Source organism: Sceloporus occidentalis, unplaced genomic scaffold (genome assembly GCF_023333645.1).
Source record: "Sceloporus occidentalis isolate IW3139 unplaced genomic scaffold, rSceOcc1.0.p SCAF_262, whole genome shotgun sequence".
NCBI classification, from domain to species: Eukaryota; Metazoa; Chordata; class Lepidosauria; order Squamata; family Phrynosomatidae; genus Sceloporus; species Sceloporus occidentalis.
Genome location: NW_028317242.1, coordinates 586,149 through 607,313, shown reverse-complemented (window position 1 = coordinate 607,313; position 21,165 = coordinate 586,149). Strand labels below are relative to the sequence as shown.

The following is a 21,165-nucleotide window of genomic DNA, read 5'->3' as shown; positions in this document are numbered from 1 at the left end:
AATTAATAAAAAACTATTGAAAGTAAAATAAATGAAATTTTTTTTTTTTTAAATCCGATTAATCGAAAAAATAATCGGCCAACTAATCGATTATGAAAATAATCGTTAGTTGCGGCCCTACTTTAAAGTTGTATTTATGTGTAAATATGCCACATTTATGCAATTCATTATTACACCTGCTACATTGATGTGATATATAAATAGTGAGCTTTAGTGTTTGATTTGATAATTGTGGAAGCTTAAGCTGCTACAAGATGTTTCTGCTTCCCTGCACAGATATTTCCGCCAGGAGCTTGAGCGTCTCGATGAAGGGCTGCGCAAAGAAGACATGGCTGTTCATGTACGACTCGACCATGTGTTTGAAGACTCGTACAGAGAACTTCACCGAAAATCTCCTGAAGAAATGAAGAACAGATTGTAAGTGTCCTAGTGTGAAAATGGAGGGGATTTCTGTTGTGGGACGTGGTTGATAACCATCATCTAATGCGGTGGTGACCCTTAGTAGGGAGCTTTTATCTTTCATTTGCCGTTTATATTCTAATGGACACTGCAGCAAAGTTTCCTCTTTACTCTTTGTAGGTACATAGTGTTTGAAGGTGAGGAAGGTCAGGATGCCGGTGGGCTGCTCCGGGAATGGTATATGATCATCTCCAGAGAGATGTTCAATCCAGGGCCGGACTGGCCCACCGGGATACCGGGAAATTTCCCGGTGGGCCGGCAGGTCCGTGGGCTGGGACCAGGGGCGGGCTGGGCAGGGGGGCAATTGCCCCCCAGGCTGCCCGAAATCTAATCTGAGCGGCCGCTGGGTGCTGATGCAGCCGGCCGGCGCTACTATAATACTTTTTTTCTTAATTTAATATGGCAAGCTGGTCCGGCTTGCCATATTAAATTTTAAAAATGTATTTCAGTATCGCCGGCCGGCCGCATCAGCACCCAGCAGCCGTGTGCGATGGCCGTCTAGTGATGGGAGCAGTGTGAGGGGTGAAAGCTCCGCCCCCTCACACGGACCTTTCACCCCTCACGCTGCTCCCATCACTATGCGGCCATCAGATTAATGGGAATGTAATCTAAACGGCCGATGCGTGCTGATGCCGCCGGCCGGCTCTGCTTTAACACTTTTTTTTTTACTTTATATGGCAAGCCGATCCAGCTTACCATATTAAATTAAAAAAAAAGTGTTAAAGTAGCTCCGGCCGGCGGCATCAGCACGCATCGGCCCTTTAGATTACATTCCCAGCAGTCTGATGGCTGCATAGTGAGGGGTGGAAGCTCCGCCCCCTCGCACTCAGACTGCTGCAGCACCGGATGTCAGGTCAGTGACATCCTGTCAGGATAGAGAAGAGAAGAGTGTGCAGCTACCAGAGGACGGAAGTCAAGAGAAGTAGAAGGTGAGTAAACTAATGAATTTTTTAACAAAATGTATAATATTTTTTGTATGTGTTAAAAACAAAAAAAATCAGCATGTGTGTGTATGTAAGTGTGTCCCCCTATATGCCACTCTGCCTCCAGAAATGCCTTTTATCCCCCTATATGCCACTCTGTCCCATGACATGCCTTTTAACCCCCTATATGCCAGAGTGGCATATAGGGGTATAAGGCATTTCTGGATGCAGAGTGACATATAGGGGATTAAAAGGCATATGATGGGGTAGAGTGGCATATAGGAGGGTATAAAGCATATCGGGGAGGCAGAGTGGCATATAGGGGGGCATAAGGCTTTTCTGGAGGCAGAGTGCCCCATGATATGCCTTTTAACCCCCTTTATGCCACTCTGCCTCCAGAAATGCCTTATACCCCCCTATATGCCACTCTGTCCCATGATATGCCTTTTAACCCCCTATATGGCAGAGTGGCATATAGGAGGTTAGAAGGCATATCATGAGACAGAATGGCATATAGGGGTATAAGGCATTTCTGGATGCAGAGTGACATATAGGAGGTCAAAAGGCATATCTGGAGGTATAGTGGCAAAAGGGGGGTTAAAAGGCATATCACGGGGCAGAGGGGCATATAGGAGGATTGAGGCATATCAGGGAGGCAGAGTGGCATATAGGGGATTAAAAGGCATATCATGGGGCAGAGTGGCATATAGGAGGGTATAAAGCATATCGGGGAGGCAGAGTGGCATATAGGGTGGCATAAGGCTTTTCTCGAGGCAGAGTGCCCCATGATATTCCTTTTACCCCCCTTTATGCCACTCTGCCTCCAGGAATGCCTTATACCCCCTATATGCCGCTCTGTCCCATGATATGCCTTTTGACCCCTATATGGCAGAGTGGCATATAGGGGGTTAAAAGGCATATCATGGGACAGAGTGGCATATAGGGGGTATAAGGCATTTCTGGAGGCAGAGTGGCATATAGGGGGTTAGAAGGCATATCAGGGGGGCAGAGTGGCAAGCCTGGGGGCAGATGTGCATAACTCGGGGTTAGGTTGGCAAATAAAAGGAAAAAAAAACAAACATGTCTCAATCATAGCTTTTATTAAATATGAAAAAAAATAGTCTACATGAATTAATAAAGAAATAAAAGTTTCTTACCAGAATATCGTGAAGAGTAATGTGATCAGTGTTTTGTTCCACTGAACTTTTTCATCTAAAATGTTCGCTGTAGCAAATGTTTTGATCCCATTATGTGTAATGTATTTAATTTATTAGGGCCTTTTAACACTTTTGCTTTCTGGCATTTTAATACAAATAATGAGATAAAAAGAATGGCACATAGTGTGACTCGGGTGTGTATAAGGGGTGCGTGTGGTTAAAGAGCGCGACCGTGAGATTATGGGGCTGGTCTCCAAATTTTTCCAGGGCTGCTTTTCAGTCCCAGTCCGGCCCTGGTTCAATCCCATGTATGCACTGTTCCGCACATCTCCTGGTGACCGTGTCACTTACACCATCAACCCTTCATCGCACTGTAACCCCAACCACCTCAGCTACTTCAAGTTTGTGGGTCGTATTGTGGCTAAAGCAGTATATGACAATAGACTGCTGGAGTGTTACTTCATGCGGTCCTTCTACAAGCACATCCTTGGCAAGTCTGTCCGGTAAGTTTGACCATCTGCACATAACTCGCATTGTGCATTAGTGTGTCTGGTGGGTTAGGATGGGTCCGCCAAGCAGCTTTTTAAACGGACTGTGGCATTAAAATTAAAAGTGGAGTATCGTCCCTCAAACGCATCGTAGCGGAGAGTTCTATTTGAATGTGATCTACAGTTCTGTGTCTTTGGTCCAGGTACACAGACATGGAAAGTGAAGATTACCATTTCTACCAAGGTCTTGTCTACTTGCTCGAGAATGATGTCTCCACACTGGGATATGACTTGACGTTTAGCACCGAGGTAAGCGCGCATGCAGATAAAGATGCAATGGTGGGAAGTGTCGCTTCAACAGCTATCTGCACTGGTCTTTAAAATGATTTTCAACCGTGTGAGATCCTTTTTTCTGTCCTCACATTCTGCGCTGATTGTGTCCCTTTTTGGTGTTTTTTTGCTCCGTTTGTCCAGGTTCAAGAGTTTGGAGTATGTGAAGTTTGTGATCTGAAGCCTAATGGGGCAAACATTCTAGTAACTGAAGATAACAAGAAGGAATACGTTCACCTTGTGTGCCAGATGAAGATGACAGGTACATCAATGGCTTTGTGCTTCCTGGTGATTGTTTAAGCTTGATGCTTTCTCCGCTGCTTGTTTTTGTAATCGGCTTGGGCAATGTCTTTCTGCGTCAGGTGCCATTCGCAAGCAGCTGGCCGCTTTCCTGGAAGGATTCTATGAGATCATTCCCAAACGTCTTATCTCCATCTTCACGGAGCAGGAACTGGAGCTACTTATTTCCGGCCTGCCCACAATAGACATTGACGATCTGAAATCCAAATACAGAGTATCACAAGTACCAGTCCAACTCCATCCAGGTAAGAACTGAGTTCCAGTGATTGAGATATGTTTGACAAATTAACTATTTTTGTATTCATGATTGGTCTGGGAAATTAATTTAAAGCTCCCTTAGTAAGCAGCATGTTGCCTTAGTTATGGTCCGCTTAAAGGGACAGTATCACTGACACCCCTATGATAATAAAAGCATATTAAAGTACTCTGAGTAACCCTTACCCTCTGAGTACTTTTTTATACATTCTTCCAACGAGGGGATGATAAACCTACCTGACACAGATGTCTGTCTGTCGTATTCAGTGTTCCCTCTAAGCCGTGCGCTTGTGCGCGCACACATAGCTTTTTAAGAGAGCGCACACGTCCAAAAATTGTGCGTACAAAAGTATATAAAAAGAAAAAAATAATATATTTTTTGAAACTTTATGCGGCACAGATATTGTGCGCACAAAATTTTTGCTCTGTGAAAATTTTTGCACAAGAGAAATTTTCTGCGCACGCCAACTAAGAAAAATTAGATGGAACATTGATCGTATTCACTAGTCATATGTCCGAGGTCTGTCCCTAACACCAGTAATGCAAGTTTTCATACTGCTTTGGAAACACAAGCCTTTATTAATCTGTGCCGATTTGTTGAAATTCTGCCATAAATCAGCAACGACTCTTTAGTTTAATGCTCTTCCGCTTTCAGTACTTTAGTATCTTCCTGAAGGTTAGTCAAGCCAGGAAACCACCTGAAGTCTTTAAAGTCAGGTTCATCTGAACTCGCCGTTATCTTGAGCCAATCTTATCGCCAGGGATGTGGAAGTGACCCAAATTACTGTCGATGCTCAATCCTGGCTGCTATTAAAACTGGTTCTAGACGTTCGAAGCTTTTCCTCTCGTGTATTTTATGGTACGGTTGTAAATGTCAAACTATTCTGTGCTGTCTTCTCTCACAGATTCAGTGGTTTTGGAGAGCGCTGCGCTCCTTCGACCAGGCTGACCGGGCCAAGTTCCTTCAGTTTGTAACTGGAACCTCTAAAGTTCCCCTGCAGGGCTTCGCTGCTCTAGAAGGAATGAACGGCATCCAGAAATTCCAAATACACCGGGATGATCGATCTACAGATAGACTGCTTTCTGCCCATGCTTGGTAAGAGAAAAATGAGGGACTACTCATCTGTATTCTAGAATGTCCGTGGGTGACTCTGTAATCGTATACATTATTCATTTTGACCCCTCTCTTAGAGGACTTTTCACGATATATGTTGTACGTCTGGCTTTAAATTATCAATATTTTCTTACAGTTTCAACCAGCTGGACCTCCCAGCGTACGAAAGCTATGAAAAGTTACGTCACATGCTGCTGTTGGCCATCCAGGAGTGCTCAGAAGGATTTGGCCTGGCTTAGGACGCCCTTACCGTGCATTCTTTTCTATTACTGGACTTTAGTGAGAGAAAAAAAAATTCAAGCCATGCATCAATCTTGCTCACCCTGCTGGCACCACGAAGAGGAACTTGCCTTCTGAAGATGCCGCCTGTCTCAGATCCCTTCCGATGGTGAACTTGTTGCGCTGAGATTTGGGAAAAATAATTAAAAAAAAAAAATTGATAAAAATGCCGCTCTGAAGGACACGGAGAACGGAGAGAAGCAGGGGGGAAATTATATATAAGTATATAAATATATATTTTTTTCTGTTTTGCTTTTCAGTTTGCTTAAGGATGAGTTGTGATGCTCAACTTTTTCAAAAAGTAAAGTTCAGATAGCAGGGTAAAAAGAAGCTGGTGGAAACGTTAAAATAAAGATGTGAACAGAGGGGGGAAAAACTAGAGCACTCTCGTTAAGAAATAGCCACTATTTCCAACGCTATTTTTTTTTCTTTTCAGCTTCAAATAAAATACAGAGGTGTTTACCTGTAAATAAACCACTGAACCTTATTGATGCAGTTTTTCTTAATGCCCCTCTTTCGGTTGGTGCTCAGAGTATTGGATGGGGCGGAAAAGATGGCGGGCAGACGAAAGAGTTTAAAAGGCACAGCAAGTCATGGGAAAAATCAAAATTTTGAATCGGTTCAGCCCAAGTTCATTCTGTTCAATACCCCCCCCCCCATTTTGTTTCTCCCCGTTATATTTATTCAGTCTTTTCCCTTCTGATTGGATTTTGAGTTTGGATTGCTAGACTTATTTTTTGTGTTGGGATTTTTTTTTTTTTTAATTTTCTGAAATCAAAATAAAAATGAAGAAAATTTTTAAACCTAATACAAGGTTTCTCTGTAAGTCTTCAGATACTAGGAAGGCCGAGACTGTTAAAGGGGGGGCTGCGCTGTGATTAGGGAAGGAGGTTGCAGGTAGTAGTCGGATTGAGCAAACCCGGCAGTTCTGCCAGACCTTATTCTCAGCCTGTCATTCCTGGTACACATCTCACACGCTGTGCACAAGATATAGGGATTAAGCACTTGTGTCAACTAGACCATTCAGGAGTAATTAAAGCAAGTGTTTGAATAAAGGTTTAGTTTGAAAACCAACAGGTTATGTTTTGTCTTTGTTGGAATAAACGTATCGTGCCATCTCCAGCCCCCTTATTTCCGTGCTATCGTTTAAAGTCTTTTCTGATGTCGTGTGCAGAGAATTTTTAAGTCTGCCACGATCGTTTAAACTTAAAAACTCCATGTCGAAAGCCACGATTTTCTAAAGGGCTTTATTGTAATGCCTTTTAACCTGGGACTATACATGAGCTCTGCAATCCCCGGCTCCGTGATATCCCTCATCCGGTGTTACATGGGACCAAGTTCTACGGGAAAACCTGAGCTAGATCTGTGAAATGGTTACATTTAATGCTCTCCTCCCTCAGCCGTTCTGTGTAGAGTGCGTGCGCCTGTATAACTATGGGGGGGGGGGGCTTAAACCTTCTACAGGACTAAAAGTGACAAATGGACATTTTATAGCCAAAACATTTTTTCCTATCCCCTCTATGGGTACAGTTGAGAAAAAAACAAAACAAAAGTCATGCTTCTAACGCACCAGACGTTTATTTTGAGATCTGTTGTGTTGCCGGAGTCTTTCATGTAGTGAGAATGTGGTAGGTACGTGGAAATGCCTCCCAGTAAAGATTAATACATTGAAGAAATGTAAACTCGGATAGGCAGGGGCACAGGGGGGCCATGTTGTGCTGTAGTTACATATACTTTTTAGTGTAGGTGGATAGGCGAAAGGCTTAAAATAGACGATGCGTGTAGGACTTGGTTCTGTCCGTCTCCTCCTGCGTTATACGGGCCTAGCCTTCGTTTCTGAATATTTGAATGAGTAATGAAAGCCTTTAGCTTGTACCCAGTCGATGCCGTGGGTGTAGCTGCTGTGCTGCCCCTGCAGATACCGTCCGTTCAGGTTTGAGTGATGGCAGCTGTTATACCACCAGCCTCCGTAATACGTATTCGCACGTTTGCCTGGACTGGAATCTCTGTCCTTGGTGGAGAAGGGCATGTCGGCATGAACATCCAGGGAGTTTCCTAAAGCAGGTAAAACAAAACCATTTAACCAGGTGCTGGAACCAAAGAATATCATCATCCGGAGATCAATGATCTTGGGGAAGATACATGAGGGATTCCCGTAAAACAGATGCAGCGCATCATTTATTCTCCTACAGCAATGGAGACACCCACTTGAAGGTCGCCATTGTAGGAGATCATGATATTTACCTAAAGCAAGTGTTTGAATTAAGGTGCGACCTGCTTTATGGCAGCGCATGTCCTTAAATGCCTGGCCGTGGCGTACCTGCGTTACCTGTAGCGCTGGGCCGGGCGATGCCTGCGTTACCCATGGTGTTATACCGGGCCGTAGCGTTCCTGCGTTGCCCATGGTGTTATACCGGGCCATGGTGTTATACAGGCTGTGGCGTACCTGCGTTACCCGTGGTGTTATACAGGGCTGTGGCGTACCTGCGTTACCCGTGGTGTTATACAGGGCCGTGCCGTACCTGCGTTATCCGTGGTGTTATACAGGGCTGTGCCGTACCTGCGTTACCCGTGGTGTTATACAGGGCCGTGCCGTACCTGCGTTACCCGTGGTGTTATACAGGGCCGTGCCGTACCTGCGTTACCCGTGGTGTTATACAGGGCTGTGCCGTACCTGCGTTACCCGTGGTGTTATACAGGGCCGTGCCGTACCTGCGTTACCCGTGGTGTTATACAGGGCCGTGCCGTACCTGCGTTACCCGTGGTGTTATACAGGGCCGTGCCGTACCTGCGTTACCCGTGGTGTAAGCTCCTAATAGCAATTTGTAATGTTCAGACTCTCCTAAAATTTTGAAAGACGCGTATTTGGCAAAATATTTTTTCGCTTCAAAGTCCTGTAGGTCGATGCGTAATTCCCACGTGCCTGAAAAAAGGTGGAAACGGGAGCCGTGTTAAAATAAGCTACTAAAAAAATATAACTGATGTATAGTAAAGCATATTTTGTCTGTGAATAGGTAATTGAGCCGACATCTATCCGTTAAACGGGAGAGACCGGGAAATGTACAGAACGCTTCAGGTGCCAAAAACGAGATGTACAGAAGAAATCATAGGCCTAAAATTTTATGTAAAAAGATCACCTGATGAGGTCAGCATATGAAGATTATCATTTCCCAACCAAAACTCGTTCAAAGTGCTGCCAAACCCCATCTTATAGGAATTCCAGTCCCCGAAAAAATCCACCGAGCCGTCCCACCGTCTCTGGAAAACCTGCACAAAATAAAAAAACAAAACACTGAGATCAGACATCCCCCGTTTATAAATACATTCATTAACATGCCAACCGGAAAAGCAATAAGGTATATATTTTTTTACTTTAATTATTTTTTCCCCCAAGTATCTTGAAAACTGTCATGAAAAAATTTTTTTTTTAATCACCGACAATGACCATTGTAGAACCAGATTTATTATTTTTTTTTTATTTTTGTGCTAAAACATTTTTCTCCCCTATATATACATATATTCCTAGAGGGAATTGTCTATCTTCAAAGAAGGATGGACATATAGATATAAGTATAACTATTTCTTGGCTTTTATCACTTTCCTTTTTTTTTTTTTTTTACATCACAATTGTGTTTTTTGGGGGGGTCACATATTGACGATTTATTATACAAATATATTTTATATCTATATGATATTTGACACACTTCATATATTAAATAGAATATATTTATTAATATATATTACATTATAATATTATATTTATTAAATACGTTAAATTTTCGTACTGATTATATACCATTGTGAGATTTTTATGAATGAAGAGCATTGGATCAAACGGTAAATGGAATATATATTGTAAAGATATTTTCTACATATTTCATCTTCCCTGCTGAGCACTTACGATCCAGCCTCCGCCGTCGGTGTGCATATCACACAACACCTTCAGGGGCCGTTTGCCATCCGGGCATATTGCGTACCAGTCGCTTAGAACGCTTCCCTGATCCAGAACCTCCTTACAGTTCCTCGGAGCTAAAAGCGAGAATTAAAAACAAAATACGTCAAATAGTTGCATTTATTTGGATTCAAACCCAATAAGTAAGCAATAATAACGGTGAGTTTGCTGTATAACAGGAAGAATATAGAATACAGAGGTAATAAGTACGTTACGTGGATTCATCCAATAAACAATAAAATAACGATAAAACGGATCCAATGAACGGGCATTAAAACACTCTGATTGTCTGGTTGTGTTAGTGTGAGTGCCTGGGTGTGTGTGCTTTAGTAAAAAGATTGTGAGGAGAACCGGTGTGTCCCAAAAATAGTGTGTGCTAAATAAGGAAATCTCTAAAAATACTTCCCTTTTGTTTTCTCACAGCTGCCTCCTTAAAAACAACTCTCTCCAGGTGTTGTAAAGTATAGGTTCAATTTCAATAGGGGGCGCTCATGTAAGAAAAACAAACGAAACAACAATAGTGTAGACCGTTCAGACGATACGGTGTTAATTATATTGCGTTAGTTGCACTCACAACAGTGCTGAAGATTTGTGTCTGTTTCTCATTCCCGTCTCATAGCAGCTCGTGAAAAAGGTAGTAAATGGTTGCACTCACGGGATCCTATGCACATACAATTATGTGCAAGGTGCACTCAGGGAGGGGGGGTAGGGGAAGCCCACGGTGTCCAGGATCCCTTCTCCAAATGTCGTGGAATTTCAGGTCCAATCCCCCGAACGCTGTGATACAGTGCGGCAACTTCTTCCAGCCAGGGAGCGGGAAAACCTGCCCCAGAGAATAAACAACTGCTGCTTATATTTAAAAATATAGATTTATTATGGGAATATCCCTTTTATTTAAATTTAAAAAAAGTACTTTAAGATATATAAAATATAAATCTGTAAAATTCAAACGATTAAGTGAAATAAAAAGTCTTTCCTCAACGCGTTTCGGCTTTAATGGCTTCCTCAGGAAAAAAGTATTTGATCGCTTCTTCCACTCTTTTTATGTGTTAATTCGTTGTATTTTCTTCCATGTACGCTAGATGGCGGTGCAACGTTGTTTCCCAGAACATGAGGACGTGTTGTACGTACATGTACACTAGGTGGCGCTGTTACGTCATTCCACAATACGTGTGGACGTATTGGAGGCTGGATGTGCGTACTGGCGTCATTCTGTTTATACGCGTCCCCATAGAAACGGCTTCTCCTTCTCCGTAGGGCTGTCTCTTTTCTTGGTGTTGCATCGGGTCCTAGTGTCCTGCTGTGCTGTGAAGTGCAGATGTTAAGCAATGACATTTGAAGACGGATTAACATGAAGGTAGTATAAACGCTATAGGATGTAAACGTTTAAGGATTTGATTGCATGAATGAGAAAACATTAAACGTGGATATATGAACTATAACTAAACATACTATGGGTTTTGTTTATACATAAATGTCTATATGAATCCAGGGAAAAGAGAGCAATAAGGGTGGAAAAGTGCCAAACAATAATACAAAATACGAAATATTGGAATTATGTATAATACATATAATACATATACAATGTCTATTCCCATGATTCAAAATTGATTAATTGAGAAAACAGGACATGAATTACAGTATCGCGGGACACCGTGTTTAATGCTTGAATTCTTAATGTTCCCAAGATGTTCCTAAATTCTTCCTTTAAGTGGTCTGATTGTTCTTCCCCCATACTGTGCACCACATGGACATTGTAATAAATAAATTACAAATTTGGTGGTGCAGGTGATGAATTTCTTAATTTCGTATGTAGTCCCTGTCCTATTACTGATAAAACTGTTTGTTTTCCTTGGTAGGTAGGTGCACATCTTGCACCTACCGCATGGGAAAAAACCAATGGGTTTCTTGCCCAGAAAGGTATTAAAATAAATTTCTGTTTTCTTTGTTGGGAGGAAAATGTTTTTCAAATTATTTGTGTTTTTTTGTATATGATTTTAGGTTTTTCCAGTAAGAGGGGACCTAAAATGTAATCGCTCTTCAGGACATGCCAGTGTTTCCGCAATATCTTTTTAATGTGGTGAGCCTTAGTATTATATTCCTTAATTAATGAAAAACTTAAATCTTTCTTGTTCATATTATGTTTGGGCTTTCCTTTTAGTAGATGAGATCTATCCATTTGTTCCACTTTCTGTTGACTTCTCGCTAATAACTCTATTGGATAGTGTTTCTCCCTAAATTTACTTTTAATATCTGTGGTGTGTTTAATAAAGTCCTGGTCCCGTGTACAGTTCCTCCTTATTCTCATCATCTGTGCCGTGGGGATGTTATCTAACCATGCTGGGTAATGACAGCTTGTGTAATCAATGAAACCATTGGCATCGGTAGCATTTTTATAATTTCTGGAGCATTGCCTTCTGTGAATAGTTCCACATCCAAGAATTCAACACTTTGCTTTAGTATGTTGAAAGTAAATTTTAGGTTGTATTGGTTCTAGTTGATGTATTCTATAAATTGATGTAATTTATCCAGTGTTCCCCTCCATATAATTAACACATCATCGATATATATCTCTTCCACAGCACCAGGTCTGCTTCAAATGGATTGTTGTGCCATATCTGTTCTGCTTCCCATTCGGCTACGAAAAGGTTGGCGTAACTCGGCACGAGCCTGGCACCCATGGCTGTCCCGCATGAATGGCGGTAAAACTGGTGTTCACACCAGAAATAGTTATATTTCAAAATAAAATCCTTCCGATGTGTTGCATGTTATCTCCATGTTTAATGCTATCTCAATGAGTAGTGTTATGTCCATGTTTAATGCTATGTCCATATTTAATGTTATCTCTATGTGTAATGTGTGACAGTGTAAACCCCAGGGAGATGCTTAGTGTGGCATTTGGGTACAGGTGCTATCCAGATCGTAAATATGGGTCCCTAGGGTGGAGCAATTGGAGAGCAGGGTGGGCCAATGCTCCGTTTCCCCATGCTGTGGAAATGCCATGCCGAGTTTTCCAGGAGGCAAGAAATCTGCAGGATCCGGTCCGGGATTCCAGTGGGGCCGGCGTCAGGCACAGGTGCTGGACATTAAAAACCCCTGGAGCTTGATACTCAGAGAGACTGTTGGGGGAAGAGGAAGTTCCCTGTGCTCCCAGGGCAACGAGAGGCCCTGAAGAAGACAATCCCTGAGCCAAGTGAGGCAATACCTGCCTGGACGTTTTGTGTGCTGTCTGGGGGAGGTTTTCCAGAGCCTGGCGTAGCTGGGTCTGGCTGGGAGGTTGAGGTAGTGGGTGATTAGGCTGGTCAGTCTGCACCAGCATAGTTCAGTTAGAGAGGGCTCCAATAGGGAGCTAGGTTTTCTTTTGCAGGTTTCACAGATATGCAATACTTTTATCCAGCAAAAAGAAACTTCATCAATAAGTCGTCACAAACACATCAAGGCCATCCTCCATAAGCATATGTATTTCAGCCAGCAATACACAAGGGCACATACCGTGCAACAGTCAAACAGCGGTTTTTGGGGTTTAAGCGGTTAAAATAAGGAGGAAAAAAAAACAAAAAAAAAATGAGCTGCTGTTCCTGGCTCTAATTGCCCTAGAGGACTGTGCTTAGGACCCCTAAAAGTGACATGTATGGCCCTCATGCTATAGGGTTTGTCACATATGGTGGAGGATGCGGGCAAAGCACTGCTATGGTCTGTGGGCAGAAAGCAGGAACCAACAAAAAAAAATGAGCTGCTGTTCCTGGCTCTAATTGCCCTAGAGGACTGTGCTAAGGACCCCATAAAAGTGACATGTATGGCCCTCATGCTATAGGGTTTGTCACATATGGTGGAGGATGCGGGCAAAGCACTGCTATGGTCTGTGGGCAGAAAGCAGGAACCAACAAAAAAAAATGAGCTGCTGTTCCTGGCTCTAATTGCCCTAGAGGACTGTGCTAAGGACCCCTAAAAGTGACATGTATGGCCCTCATGCTATAGGGTTTGTCACATATGGTGGAGGATGCGGGCAAAGCACTGCTATGGTCTGTGGGCAGAAAGCAGGAACCAAAAAAAAAAAAAAAAAAAACAACAAAAAATAAAAAAAAGCTTTATTTTTAACCGCTTAATCCCCAAAAACCACTGTTTGACTGTTGCATGGTATGTGCCCTTGTGTATTGCTGGCTGAAATACATATTCTTATGGAGGATGGCCTTGATGTGTTTGTGACGACTTATTGATGATCAGGACGTGAAGTTTCTTTTTGCTGGATAAAAGTATTGCATATCTGTGAAACCTGCAAAAGAAAACCTAGCTCCCTATTGGAGCCCTCTCTAACTGAACTATGCTGGTCCAGACTGACCAGCCTAATCACCCACTACCTCAACCTCCCAGCCAGACCCAGCTACGCCAGGCTCTGGAAAACCTCCCCCAGACAACACACAAAACGTCCAGGCAGGTATTGCCTCACTTGGCTCAGGGATTGTCTTCTTCAGGGCCTCTCCTTGCCCTAGGAGCACAGGGAACTACCTCTTCCCCCAACAGTCTCTCTGAGTATCAAGCTCCAGGGGCTTTTAATGTCCAGCACCTGTGCCTGATGCCGGCCCCATAGGAATCCCGGACCGGATCCTGCAGATTTCTTGCCTCCTGGAAAACTCGGCATGGAATTTCCACAGCATGGGGAAACGGAGCATTGGCCCACCCTGCTCTCCAATTGCTCCACCCCAGGGACCCATATTTACAATCTGGATAGCACCTGTACCCAAATGCCACACTAAGCATCTCCCTGGGGTTTACACTGTCACAAATGCTATGTCCATGTTTAATGCTTTATCCATGTATAAGGCAGTGTCAATGTTTAATGTTATCTCCATGTTTAATGTTATCTCTATGCGCAATGCTATGTCCATGTTTAATGCTATTGTCAGGAACCACTTTTTCGCTGCCTGAATCATGGCTTTTTTTATACCTGTGGTGTTTAAATCTGCTACCACTAGTGGCCGCCCTCTGGAGCACTCAGAACTCAGGTGTGCCTTGTTACCTGGGTTGAGCTCTAGCCAATACATCCAGCTGGGCCTTGTTACCTGTGATTACCCTGCCTTTATGAACCTGCCCTGCACTTCAGTCAGGGCCTTTGTATTGGAGTCTATGGATCTTCCTGCTGTGGCTTGGCACCTGTACTGTTCCTGGTTCCCTGCTTTGTGTCCTGATCAAGCGGACTCCCTGCTTTGTGTCCTGATCAAGCGGACTCCCTGCTGTGTGTCCTGATCAAGCGGACTCCCTGCTGTGTGTCCTGATCAAGCGGACTCCCTGCTGTGTGTCCTGATCAAGCGGACTCCCTGCTGTGTGTCCTGATCAAGCGGACTCCCTGCTGTGTGTCCTGATCAAGCGGACTCCCTGCTGTGTGTCCTGATCAAGCGGACTCCCTGCTGTGTGTCCTGATCAAGCGGACTCCCTGCTTTGCGTCCTTCCAAGCAGACTCCCTGCTTTGCGTCCCCATGAAGACCATTCACCTACATCTGTTACATCACCTGAGAAATCCAACAAGCCTGTTACCAGTATGAAAAAGGAATCTTCTAGGAAACGTGAACCCCTTACCACAACCGAATTGCAACAAAGGCGTGATGATGAGGCTTGCTTTTACTGTGGCAAAAAGGGATACTGGATCACCCAATGTCCTCTGAAACCTCCCAAACCCTCTGTACTGATTGAACAGTCTACGTCACAAGCACAGAGCTCTCCTAAAAGGGGAAGTAGCTTTATTCCCCAGGATAGTGAACCCATGGAGTATATACCACCCCTGGTGATCCCTGATGCTTCTCAAACTCCAGTGGATGTCCAGCTGAAGCCTGATGACTGTTCTGTGATGGAATGCAGCTTCTGTGATTCTACAGTCTGTGGCAGTGTGGGTTGCTCCCATATGGATGAACTTCCTATTGCTTTCTGTTCAGCCATGATTGCAACTCCTATCACTCTTACCTCAGCAAAGTGTGATGCACCATAGACTACCATAGCCCCTAATATCTCCTCTGGACTGATAGCAAAGATTCATGACCCTATTCCATCTCTGAGGAGGAAGGGGCCTTCCATCAGTGCTTCCCATACCAAGTCTGCTTCTCCTGTTTTGAACCAGTGCAGTTCTGGTACTACCCCCCTGCCCCCAGTAGTGCCCTGGTACAGGGCAGCTATGTGACCCCTGGTACATGGAAAGAGAAAGCACTGAATCATACCTTCTCATCAACTTCTTCAGCATCCAGTCCTAATTTGACCTATGATTGCACCACAGATAACCTTTCCTTTGATTGTGTTATTACCTCTAATGGCAATATAATCAGAAATGAAGACCTGGAGATCTGTGAACAAGCTTTACCAGGGGCTGCTGTGGGTCACCTCTTGCTACACCACTACTCTGCCTACAGAACAATACCAGAATCTGAGGCAACTGGTTCGACAGTCACTATGGCAGAGGGCTGTTATATGCCGGGGTCAGTGTCTTCCAAGCTCCGAACAAAAGATTAGAGACCAGCGGGAACTACGCATGTCATTCCTGGGACAGCAACCCCAGGAGCAATGGGTATCCGAATTGGACAAGCTGGTCCAACAGGAGGTAGAGCTGGAAAATTACTATAGGGCTCTGCAGTGGTATACAGAGAAGAATGTTCTCCAGAGGGCTATGACTTTGGTGGCCCAGGATTATTATGGGATAGTCTTCAGGATCCGGACTTCGGAAGTACAGCGGAGTGGCGGATTCAGAAGATGCCCTAACCCCAGCTGAAGCGCTGGCAACAGGGCAGGGCATCGCTGGCCTCTGCCCAGCACACACCAAAGCTGCAGGAATTCAGGGAGATACAGCGGCCGACCCGCCTCAGCAGCAGAAGCAGGGAGGTGGAACAGCCGGTCCATCTCCCCAGCGGCAGAACCTAATTCCGGGACAGGAGGAACCTGACCTCCCTCCTCAACGGCAGCAGGAGCACCAGGGAGGGGATGCAGGAGACATAACTCCCCAGCGGTACCCGGAAGATGGCGCAGCCGGCCCATCTCCCCATCAGCAGCAGGAGCAACAATTTTGGGAGGGCATTGATGGGCCAAATGAACTGACTGACTACGGAGTCAACCCGTTTGGGGTTTCCTCCTGTGTCAGTCCAATTTGGAGGGGGGAGAATTGTGACGGAACCCTCAATCACTGGGACCACTGGAGAGGCCTAACTGCCAGCCTCCTCCCTATTGACTATGGGCCCTGGGTTTGTAAAGACTTTTGTGGCTACCCCCAGCAGTATCATCTCATCACTGGCTGAGGGGATTATCTCCAGCATACAGCCAGGATCTGCAACCAGGGAGTGACTGCCATTGTTTCAGTTTAATGTTGTATAAATCAGTCCCCCGCCCCCCATTGTATTGTTAATCTCGTTACTGCCCCTGTTGTCTCTGGGAGGCAGATTAAGGGGGGCAGTTTGTGTCCCAATATCTTATTTTATGTAAATGTGTGTTTTGATGGATATATCCAGCCCTGTGTGTCCGAAATAAATCAGTCTTCGTTTGGTTTTACCCTACACTGAGTCTCGGCTAGTGACTGGGGAACCGGGGAAAGTGTGTTGTCCCAGGCTAAGGGAGCACAAGACAGCGGAGGTAGTCGGTCGGACTAGACAGCTCCGTGACAAATGCTATGTCCATGCTTAATGCTATGTCATTGTGTAATGCAATGTCCATGTTTAATGTTATCTCTATGTTTAACGCTACGCCCATGTTTAGTGCTATGTCCATGTTTAATGCTATGTCCATGTTTAATGCGATGTCTATTTTTAATGCGATGTCCGTTTATATTGAACTGATGATGTTAAGGCAGTCTATTAAAGGGAAAGAGCTTGCGGTGGAGGCATAATCATCCACAGAAGCTTTGTGCTTCCGTGTTGTCAATTACGTTTTGCCTTTTCTTTTCTACAGGTATAAATACACAGTTAACCTCTTAGTGTCCAGAGGGAAGGACAATCTTTCAAGCCATGGTTCCCCAGAGGTTTCCACCCTTAGGTGGTTTTTCCTCTCCTGCGTGCTGAAAGGTGACTCTTCGTGAGTCTCGAGGTAGCTGTCACCATGATCATTGCTTTCAGGCCTAATTAATTGGACTATTAATTTTGTAATTAATAATAAATAAATTAAATTACCATCAGTTTCTGTTGTGTTTTTTATACTATTGACTAAAAGTAGGTGTAACCATATGTAATAACAAAAATGAATGGAGTTTATCCAGACCAATGGTTCGGCCCAACCAGTGTGTATGCTAAAGAGCTGCAGGGCTGGCTTCCTCAGGGCCCTTTGCCAGGTATTTCATGCTTTATTAAAAAACACCAATGCACAGGTGTACAAAAAGGACAATGTATGAATTTAAAAGGTTACAAATTTGCATCAGTGCGTCTCATGTTTAGACGTCACTTACATCTTCACACACATCATAGTTAAACATTTAGAATGAGTAATGTTATACAAAATACTAAAACCCCATATTTTTCATATATATCTAAACCCTCACTAAATCAGTTAAATTGACAGAACATACCCCCAACAACAATTCAGGTGTCCAGATTGTATATGCATTTCGAGCATTTTAATTGGGCTTATAAGGTGTACATTGCTGTTTTGGAACTGTTTTTTTTTACATTTAGTATGTTGGGTTTGTAACTGGAAATTTTAAACAAAGAAGCCATGAACACCACCCAATCTAGGATATGTCACTAGTGGTTTCAGGACACAGTCCAAGCAGACATTTGGCCACCAATCACTGCCGAAATTAGCTATAGAAATACTTTGCTGAATTTTTTTTCACCAACGCTTCTGTGTTTTTTAGAATTTTTTTGGCACAGGTTATGAGTTATGGCAGAGAAATCCAGTATGTGTTTTTTAGATTATGGAAATACCCTACATGCATAGGTTTTTTTACATTATTTTTTTTTTTTTAACTTGTCTGGAACAAACTTTTTGATAGCTGCGTAGAGTTTTTATATAGGTCATGTGCCATCAAAATACCCTACATTTTCATCTTGTTTTACTAAGTTGCAGCAATCCTAAGTTTTTTTTGTTTTTTTTTATCTCAATTCAAATCTCCATTTATTCAAGGTATGCGTAAAGACAAGTTATAGTGTGTACATAAGAGGAATGAGAGACACCTCCCACGTTTGCACAGTAAAACAACGGTCCGCTAAAACAAATCGGTAAGCATACCAGGTTCCGAAAGACTCTAGAATGAACAGTGAACAAGACCAGATACGGAGAGGAGATCAACATACTGTGATCGTGTCAGAAAATACAGTATTACAAAAATACAGAAGTATTAATAAAAAATAAACATAACTAAAACAGAATCAAAACACTCCAGGATGTCATTGCAATCCTACTGTTAAAGCAAAAGCAGAACGATATATATATATATATATATATATATATATTATTGAACATTTCCAATTCCCTATTTTTGTATGATACAGAGACCTGGTAGAGAGGGACAGGAAGGGCAGTGGTACCTAAGGAGTCTGTCCTAATACCTTTTTTTATAGCAGACTTTTTGTGCGTTTGGTGGGGGGATTGTACAAGGAAAATGCCATTTTTGTCTTTGGATCAGAGGATGTTTCTCAAAATCTTTAGCTTGAACTGTAGAAAAGTGTAATTCTTTCCAGTTCCAAATTTATCTTAAAGTACCTATGTATTAAACACGGAAACTTGGGTCAGGTAGATCACAACTTTTGTATACCATGTTGTGGTCTTGCCTAACACTAGGTAGGGATGTTGACTTTGATCAGAAATGTATACCCCACCACGTTTTATTGTTATTGATAATGCACTGTGGTTTTGGGAACTGTGCATCACCCTTACCTCTGACATGTACCAGCACCAAACTTTCATTGTGTATGGAGGAGAGAACATACTCTACATGTCTTCACAGAGCACTTTTGTTTTGGGTACACCAATTGGTGGGTGGAAGCTTTTTAGGCTGGGGTGTCATATATATATATAAAAAAAAATTAAACAACTCCGGGCTGGTATCGGAATTATCTACCTGGATACCAAAGGTACATACATTTCTAGTTTCCTATTTTTCCTTCTTGCTACATAACCCTGCACCCACTGATCTTTATACTTTTTTAACCTGGTCCATGCTATAAGCACATAAGCTTTCTAGACCTCAGAGGTCTTTTCGTCACCATTTCTTCTGTAGGAGAGACCTCTGATGTCCAAACATACACCTTTCAATAGAAATCATACAACGTATGCAGTTAAGTGTCCATTTTGCTTGTGGAGCTCAGTAAGAACAATACCAAGACTTTGCTACACTTTTAATTTTATTTCAAATATTTTAAATACACGATGGATACTTAACATAGACACAACCGTACAATGGAACTGACAACATGTTTATATTGTTTTAAAGATACAACACCTGGCTTCTTCAAAATATACTTAAAAAAAAATTCATTAATTCAATCTGAATCCCGTTATGAGCGATGTATTCCTGGTTTTCATCACATTGGTTACAGATCTTCAATTTTATCTGGCAAGTGGGTCCAATACAAAAGCCCGACAAATGGAGATATTATTATATTGTGGAGCCTTGAACACGTTTTCTAGTGTGAACTCTTAATTCAACTCTTTCTTATTCATTTATTGAATATCAATGCACTTATTTCACTTTTTTCAATTGTTTTTTTTTTTCTCTCTAATTAATGATATAATTCATTATGTTTACTATGTTTTCGACATGGTAAGACGTGGTAAGTGGTAACTAGGTACCGGATAATTTGAGTTCCTCTAGACATATATACAGTGCACGCCGTCCCAGTGTCCTTAAACAGTTTGGTGGTTTCATGGTAACGTGAAAGTGGCCATACCAAGTCAGGACTCTAGGAACGATTCTTAGAATCATGTTGATGCATTGTCATCTTTAAAGAGTTTCTTCTGAATCAATGTCATCGGGAAGGTTCATACAGGTTATCAGAGAAATATAGAGAAGAGCATCTCTGGATAGCTTCATCCTACTGATGGGAATCTCCGAGCATGGTTTCTCCTTCTCTGTAACATAAGTTACATGCACCGGGCCTTTGAAGTCAGTTGTGGAGATGTTGTCATGTGTGTTCCGATTCATGTTGACACTTGAGTACTTCTGCGTACTCTTTGTAAGAGGAGTCACAGCCACCCCAACGCCTGTGCGAAGGACAAAGAACCATTTAAACAAGTGATATTCATAAACTGAATCGCAAATCTGATGTCATAATCCAACTCCATGAGTAAAATGACTACATTAAACTTATTGCACGGCTTAGGGACAGCATTAGAACTCTTTGCTGTGTGATATACATGTATGTTGTGCGGATATATATATATATAGGCAATAAAGCTTGCTAAAATTGTATGTAAATACCCTTCTGCCCTCAAGCGTTACCTGCAAGAGGAGTCCAGACCCCCCAGTATAGGGTTATAGATTTCCACATATCAACACAACTATTTCCAAAGTGGGCAGAAAGGTCGCTTCCTGCCATATACGTGCCAGCCTTCCTACCGCCTGACACATCGCATCTCTCCCCTTCTTCGCAGCACGGGCTGAACGATGACAAGCGCAGCGCACATACGAGGTTCTCTTCCTGGGTACAAATAAAATCTTAGCTGCCATTGGCTGCACTGTTCAGCTCTGGAGTTATTTTTGTATGATTGGTCAATACATAACAACTCCCCTGCAATGCATGTGTTCTTCCTGTGTGTAAGTGTAAAGTGTCAGAGAAATGTATGCCCCGGGGGTATCCTAATCTCATTCTATTGGTGAGATTATTTCAAGTGTCACAAATCAGGGATTTGTATTGTTAAAGTGATGCTAAAAGGAAATTTGGGGCTTTAGTCATGATTTTGGCCATCTTGCCTTTGCTAAGGTCACAGACTCCAGCTTTTACTGACT

The 21,165-nt window shown here is 42.9% G+C and overlaps 1 protein-coding gene and 1 pseudogene across 1 annotated transcript; one reads left to right on the top strand and one right to left on the bottom strand.

Moving 5' to 3' along the window:
• Window positions 1–283: 283 nt before the first annotated feature.
• Window positions 284–5,265, top strand: LOC149275845 (E3 ubiquitin-protein ligase HUWE1-like; annotated as a pseudogene).
• Window positions 5,266–7,118: 1,853 nt separating this feature from the next.
• Window positions 7,119–9,326, bottom strand: LOC149275844 (ficolin-1-like). Its single transcript, XM_089504232.1, has 4 exons — window positions 9,207–9,326; window positions 8,443–8,572; window positions 8,094–8,228; window positions 7,119–7,360 (listed from the first exon to the last, which is right to left on the bottom strand). The coding sequence occupies exons 1-4, from the start codon at window positions 9,231–9,233 to the stop codon at window positions 7,119–7,121; spliced, it is 534 nt and encodes a 177-aa protein (XP_089360358.1). The 5' UTR covers window positions 9,234–9,326.
• Between the last annotated feature and the right edge of the window lie 11,839 nt (window positions 9,327–21,165).